Source organism: Nanorana parkeri, unplaced genomic scaffold (genome assembly GCF_000935625.1).
Source record: "Nanorana parkeri isolate BGI_ZX_2015 unplaced genomic scaffold, ASM93562v1 scaffold238, whole genome shotgun sequence".
In the NCBI taxonomy this organism is placed as follows: domain Eukaryota; kingdom Metazoa; phylum Chordata; class Amphibia; order Anura; family Dicroglossidae; genus Nanorana; species Nanorana parkeri.
The window spans coordinates 724,895-732,192 of record NW_017306506.1 but is presented as its reverse complement, the minus strand read 5'-3'; the positions used below and the strand labels follow the sequence as shown (position 1 = coordinate 732,192).

The 7,298-nt window shown below is 45.6% G+C and overlaps 1 protein-coding gene across 1 annotated transcript in view; it reads left to right on the top strand.

The window, feature by feature from the left end:
- The first annotated feature begins 2,711 nt into the window (after window positions 1-2,711).
- The window catches only part of NEK5 (NIMA related kinase 5), a 30,884-nt gene continuing 26,297 nt past the window's right edge, over window positions 2,712-7,298 (top strand). Inside the window, exon 1 of the mRNA XM_018556447.1 lies at window positions 2,712-2,851. Within this exon, the coding sequence (XP_018411949.1) occupies window positions 2,735-2,851 (117 nt within the window). The 5' untranslated portion in view covers window positions 2,712-2,734. The remainder of the gene's footprint in view (window positions 2,852-7,298) is intronic.

The following is a 7,298-nucleotide window of genomic DNA, read 5'->3' as shown; positions in this document are numbered from 1 at the left end:
CCTAGCTGGACTTTTGTTTGCCTGATGAAGGGACCGGACAGGTTCAGATACGTTGCCACGCATGGTGATATGATCTGCATGAAGGAATAAAAGGATTCCGTGTTGAAGAAAACTTGGAGTGCTGGTAACCATTCATTCTGTTTTGCAAACACAGGAAAGTAGCGCATGCAGCAAATTACAGGTAGGAGAACCTATTTCAAACTCAGCGGCTCCTTCGGGGGTGAGCGCTATATCTGTGACAGGCGTTCTGCTTTCTTTTCTTGCAGGGGGTGGGGGGCATTAACTAGTAATGGCAATGCAAGCCTGTTCTGCGTCTGTGTGCGTTTCATGAACGTGCATCAAAACGTGCACTTTTGTGCGCGATTGAAGCCCGTTCACAATACACCTAGGTGTGAATGAGGGCTAAAGGAGATTGTACACAGATAGTAAAGTGTTACGACTGGAAAAGCTGTGGACACCAACCAATCAGCTTGTACCTTTCATTTTTAAAGTTTTAAATAAAGAAGCTGAAGAGAGAAGCTGATTGGTTGCTGTCTGCTGCTGTTTTAGTGAGTTCCCCCCTCTGTATACACAGAGCTCAGCTTTGTGAAGGGGGAGGAGGAGTTGCAGGTGTAGAACAAGGACTACATCTCCCATAATGCAGCTGGTCAGGGCTGATGCTCATGTCCTGGTGATGTGAAGCCTGTGGTCTTATTACCTGGAAGGAGGAGAGGCTGCCAGGAGCTGCCAGTGAGTATTGCAGTGGGTGAGGTGGCTGTGTGCCAGTGTTTGGGCAGTGTGTATACAGGGGGGTGACCTCTGCTGTACAAGGATTATATAGTTATGAATGGATGGGGATTGTGGAGGAGTTTGCTGGATGTTTATGTCTTGTCTCCATGGTAACAAGTAGGAGGAGCCGCTCTGGCTGAGCCTGTATATAATGTATTAGCTAGGGGATCTGAACCTGAGGAGATGACACGAACCTGCAGCCGGGCTCAGGATCACTTTCACAACTTGTAAATAAGTCAAAGTGTGCCAGCTCGCTCCGCAACAGCGCTGAAAAATCATTAGAATGACGGGGAATGTTTACATTTCAGTTTCTTGCTGATGGATTAATGTCATTTTCAGATACAACTTTAAGTGGCCAAATTCACACATGGAGCGGGTCCATTTCTAAAGCATGGGCCTGTTTACACCCGTGCGTTGCAGGTAGCACACATGCATTTGATGTGCATTGTGTTAACAAGTCTATTTATTTTGAGGGCCCTTCACACATACTGCGGTGACCTGCGTCTTACCGCATCAGATCAACACAGGTGAACCCAAGGACACAGAGAAAATGATTGCTTTATGTGCCCCCTTTACCACCACAATGGGCAGTGTACTAAGGAAAAATGTAAACATGCTGCATTTTTCCACAGCGCACTTGATGCCACTGCGGTTAGCTGCATGGTAGCGCAGTGCTGTGCAGTGACCTGAATGCAGTGTGCACATTGTACACTCCACATAAAGTTTAAAAAAAGAAATGTAAACAGTGACAGCTCCAGCAGTGTGCCATACAACACACTCTGTTGGAGCTGCCACACCACACATAAAAGGCAGCGTTTTAGCGGGTGGGCTAGTGTGAATGGGATGTGAAAGGGACACAACTCCCCAAAGATGCTGCATGCCACCGTTTTCTTAAACTCAGCACACTGCAACGCACAGATTATACACATCTATGCGCTATGGTGAGTTACAATGCGTTTGTATTGCGGTGCTTTGGGTGCTATTCAGAATGAATTGCTGTGCACTTGCAGGAACACATGGTAAAACATGCATTTTACAATGAACAAGCCCTTAATGATTGCATGGCAGAATACAAAATGACAAGATACTGACAACAGTAGCAACACTACTACTGCTACTGTGCGTTACACACAGCGATTTGAATTGTGACAATGCACAATATAAGGAATCCCATTATTTTCTACGGGGCCCAATCACACACGGTCAATGTGCTTCTGTGCAACTTGGAAAATGGTGCATTTTAAACCTAGAGTTTAAAAGGTACCCATGAAAATTGCATATACCATGCATTTTAGTGCATGACAACAAGCCCCCCACCTAGCAACCAATATTTTATTTCATTGGCCAAAGCAAGAAGACAAAATGTATGAAACACATGCACAACAAGACCCCCTTTGTCACGGCACGCACGGTGACACTTCAGTAAGTGCAATACATTGCAACAACATATCAGACCACCCCTACACAACGCAAGCCAGTGTGTACACATTTGAGCATGGACTGGTGTGAATGAGCCCTAAGGGCCTATACACATGCGTTTTGCTGCTAGAAAATGCATTTCATGTAAAAATCCTATTCTTTCCTATGGACAGGGGTAGCCAAACTTCGGCCCTGCAGCTGTTATTGACATCAGCAACTGAGTTCTTGATCTGGCCCAATATCTTTGGATTGAGGCATACCAGTAGGTCTGAAGGGTTCACTATTGTATGACTCCAGACAGCCAGCTGCTGCAGCACCGCTCCCTCTGCCCTTCATAGCACAAACATACAAATTCACTTGTACAATGTTGTCAGGATCCCCCCCCCCCGCTGCTTGATTGACAGCTGGCTCTGCCCAAATGATAGAAATCTACATGGAATGTATTTTATTCAGTCATCTACAATGTATTAGTTGTATTGCAAAATATGTATTCTCTGATTATTATATATCGTGTCTCCTATAGGTGTGACCTGGCAAGAAAGAAAACATGGAGAACTATGAAGTCATTCGAATGATTGGAGAAGGAGCGTTCGGAAGAGCATTTTTGACGAAGGGAAAAAGAGACAACATCCAATCTGTAATAAAGGAGATTAACCTTTCTAAGGTGGGTTAGTTGTAATTGTAAATTTGACTCTTCTTGATAACATTACTTTAGGACAGACCTGGGCATTTTACAGCCCCTGGGCCACCCCTGGCCCTTTAGCTGTCCCTGTACGGCCCGCAGTTTGGACACAGATTGAGTGGAGGTTGTGTCCGCACTGTGATTTCCGACCTGCACTCGGTTATGGCTGACCGTGCATGTGCTGGCCTCCAAGGCCGGTGTATCCACTGCAAGCCATAGCCAAGCGCAGTCCCCCTCCTCTTCAGTCATTGGTTGCTAGGACTGTTGGCGACCTAGCAAGCAATGATGTCAAGTGCCCAGCTCCCCTGCAGTCACTGGTTGCTAGGATCACCAGTCCCCGGTGTTTCCCCGGCATTACAGGAGGACGGGACAGTATCATCTTCCATCCTTTCCTCTCCTGCAGCTCCACCTCCCAGCTGCCACTTTTGGCCTAACAATAAAGTAGGAAAATATAGTATGTGGGGACAATAATATGAAGGGATACTCTAAAGGGGACAAGCAATATAAGGGAGGACTCCAATAGGGGCCAACTAATAATTAGCTGTCTTTATCAGAATGCTCCCTTACATTGGTTATCCCCATCAGAGTACCCCCTTACATTAACTATGAACATAAGGGGACACTCTGATGTGGACAACTAATTATTAGTTGTCCTTATCGGAGTGCCACTTTACCTTATTTGTCCCCGTCAGGGAGCCTTCTTACATTAGTTGTCCCCATCAGAGTGCCTTCTTATATGAATTACAAAAGTGGGGGGCACTCTGATGGAAACATAAAAGATCTTGTTGCACTCCTTACCGGAATTCCCATTCGATGGGGAGGGTGCTTGTAATGACTGCGGATGCCACCGCTGTATGCAAAGAATGATTGTGATAAATGTCACCAGCACACTGCAGGTCCGTTTGGAATCCCCAGATGTTTATTTTATTGAACAAATTGTCAAAAGTGGAAACAAGCGCGTTCCGGACCTCGCAGGGTCCCTTCATCAGGCTTTAACATCGACTGATGGAAGCAACCAATGAAAGGGGGCACTCTGATGGAAACAACCAATGTAAGGGGGCACTCTGATGGAAACAACCAATGTAAGGGGGCACTCTGATGGGGACACCCAATGAAAGGGGGCACTCTGATGGAAACAACCAATGTAAGGGGCACTCTGATGGGGACACCCAATGTAAGGGGGCACTCTGATGGAAACAAGCAATGTAAGGGGGCACCCTGATGGGGACACCCAATGTAAGGGGGCACCCTGATGGAAACAACCAATATAAGGGGGCACTCTGATGGAAACAACCAATGTAAGGGGCACTCTGATGGAAACAACCAATGTAAGGGGGCACTCTGATGGAAACAACCAATGTAAGAGGCACTCTGATGGGGACACCCAATGTAAGGGGGCACTCTGATGGAAACAACCAATGTAAGGGGCACTCTGATGGGGACACCGATGGAAACAACCAATGTAAGGGGGCACTCTGATGGAAACAACCAATGTAAGGGGGCACTCTGATGGGAACACCCAATGTAAGGGGCACTCTGATGGAAACAACCAATGTAAGGGGGCACTCTGATGGAAACAACCAATGTAAGGGGCACTCTGATGGGGACACCCAATGTAAGGGGCACTCTGATGGAAACAACCAATGTAAGGGGGTCCTGTGATGGGGACAGCCAATATAAGGGGGCACTCTGATGGAAACAACCAATGTAAGGGGGCACTCTGATGGAAACAACCAATGTAAGGGGGCACTCTGATGGAAACAACCAATGTAAGGGGGCACTCTGATGGAAACAACCAATGTAAGGCGGCACTTTGAATGGGAGCAACCTAGTATTAGTTACCTCCATTGGAGTGCCCCCTACATTAGTTGCCCCCTATCAGATTGTACTCTATGTATGTGCGTGCCTTGTTTTTCTGAAGATTAAACGTATGTTATGGTAAAAAATAAAATGAAAGAGTGATATAATGATTGGCGTTTTTACAGCTATATTTGACCTACTCCACATTTATAGCTTTAGTGTAACACATATTCTTACCAGTAGCAGCTATTCCAAATCATATTTACTGCTTTTTATAAAGCGATAAAATGAACATTGAGCAAAGTTCAGCCTATCGGTTCTGCCCTCCACACCGGTCCCAGTTTCTCATGTGGCCCCTTGTGAAAATGAATTGGCCACCCCTGCTTTAGGATGTTAAATAGAATATAAAACCAGTGACATGATTGTGTTCTTGTTATTTCTGTGACCGTGTTTGATGTAGGGTCATGGCCTTTATAAAGCTGCTCCTTGCTTGTTCTTCTGTGCAAGTCATGTTTTTATTTAATTATACAGCGAGTTAATGATTGGCCATCAAACATTTTCATACTTTGCATCAGTGGGAGGCTAGAGATGAAAAGAGTGCCATGTTTACCCTTGCCAAACAAGTCATCTGATAGATCTTTATGAAAGGGCAACTACAGACAGATAAATACAATACCCTTTAGTTTCAGTATTGCTTTTACAAGAAAGAAAACTGTTTCCAATTCAGCTCGTACACTGACCGAAAATGTGCCTTTATAATGAGTTGCAGCACTGCAACTGAAAGTTGAAATCAGGCTTGTAGTGGGAGTGCCGGCTTTGTAAGCCATATTTTTGCTGCCTAAAGGTGCCCATACACCTTGCGATTATCGTTCGAAAAACGAACGCGATCGGGTTTCTATACGATAATCGGCCAGTTGATGGGAAATGAACAATCATATATACTGTACAACTTGGCGAATAACCTTGATCGGTCAGGCTGGAAAACTTTTTTTTTCAAATCGTACGAAATTCGATTAGCTGCGTTTTTTCGTATGGAAAAAATCGTAACACGAACACTGCACTTGCGCAAACGTAAATCTGGTCTGTCGATTAACGAAATTCGGCCAGTTAGTATTGCTGATGAACGATAATCGAAATCTACATTGGTCTGTGCATGTATTCAAGCGGAAATGGAGCGGGGCTTCGATGACGGGACAAATGAAGTCGAACGATAATTGTAAGTTGTATGGCCAGGTTTAGATCTTGTTTACACAGATGGTGGACTTTACCGCGCCTCTCAAAAGTGATCCACGATTGATTGGTTTTCAAAGGCGATTGATCCATGGGGGATTTTATATGGAAATACTGCACCACGGTTGTGGTACGGTCCCATTGACTTCAGTAGCACATTTGGCAAGTGGCACCACCTGGAAAACATGATATGCTGAGTTAAATTTGCTGCCCCACGAGGCATTGCGGCCAAGCCAATGTATACGGACCTGATTGGCCTCCATGTTAATTTGTAGGTTGGTGGTTGGGTGGGTGGTAAAAATGCATATTTGCTGCCCATGTAAACTTAGGATCACCCATGATTCTACCATCCTCTTAATTTCCATTTCCCAAACATCTCCTTCCACGCAGGTAGGAGGTCATACTCAAATATTACAAGTGATATGGACTGCTATGCTACTCTAGGTATGAAAAGAACACGGTAATGCAGACATTAGGGCAGTGAGTTCATTTAAACAAAACATTTATAGCAATAATAGTAATTTGCAAAAAAAATAAAATCCTACTTCCCCACAATCTTACACCACCACCACTTGTAAATGTCATAATGCCAACTACGTCGGTGTGATCCCTCTAGTTACACAGTAAGGGATGGTGTCACTCGAGAGTTTGTAATGTTGGATCCCCCAGGGCACGAATTCTAAAAGCCAGCCGATGTTCACCAGGGACCCCCTCTGGGTGTTTTGTTTTTCGCTGTGAGCTGACCCTAGGTCGCAACCCTGGGTACACCATGCTCAAGCGCCACGGACCAAGTTGGAGGTCGCCAGGAACAAGCCAGAGGTCAGGACAGGCAACACTAACCAGGAATGAGTCAGCAGTCAAGACTGCCAGCATACATGGATAACCATGAAGGAGCTAGAGGTCAGGACAGGCAGCAGACACGAATAACCAGGAAGGAGCCAGAGGTCAGGGCGGGCAGCAGGCACGATAACCAAAAACAAGCCAGAAATCTGAATGGGTGGCAGACACTGATAACCAGCAACGAGCCAGAGGTCAGAATGGGCAACAGACACAGGTACCAGAAACAAGCCATAGGATCATGACAGGTGGAAGACACTAATAACCAGAAATAAGCCAGAGGTCAGGATGGGCAGACGACACAGATAACTAGGAACAAACCAGAAGTTGGTACACAGGAAACAATGGAGGATACAGGCTGGATAGCAGGAAGGCGTACCTGGGCTTTGGCAGCTAGCTTGCAAAAGCATTGCTTGGGCAGTGAGCTGTGAGCTGCACAAGTTTAAATAAGGTGAGCAATAGGCAAGAACCACTTAGATTGGCTACAAGCTGACAGGCAAATTATAAGGGTGCAGCACTGATTGGCTAAGAAGCTGATATAACTATTAGCAGGTGGAATGGG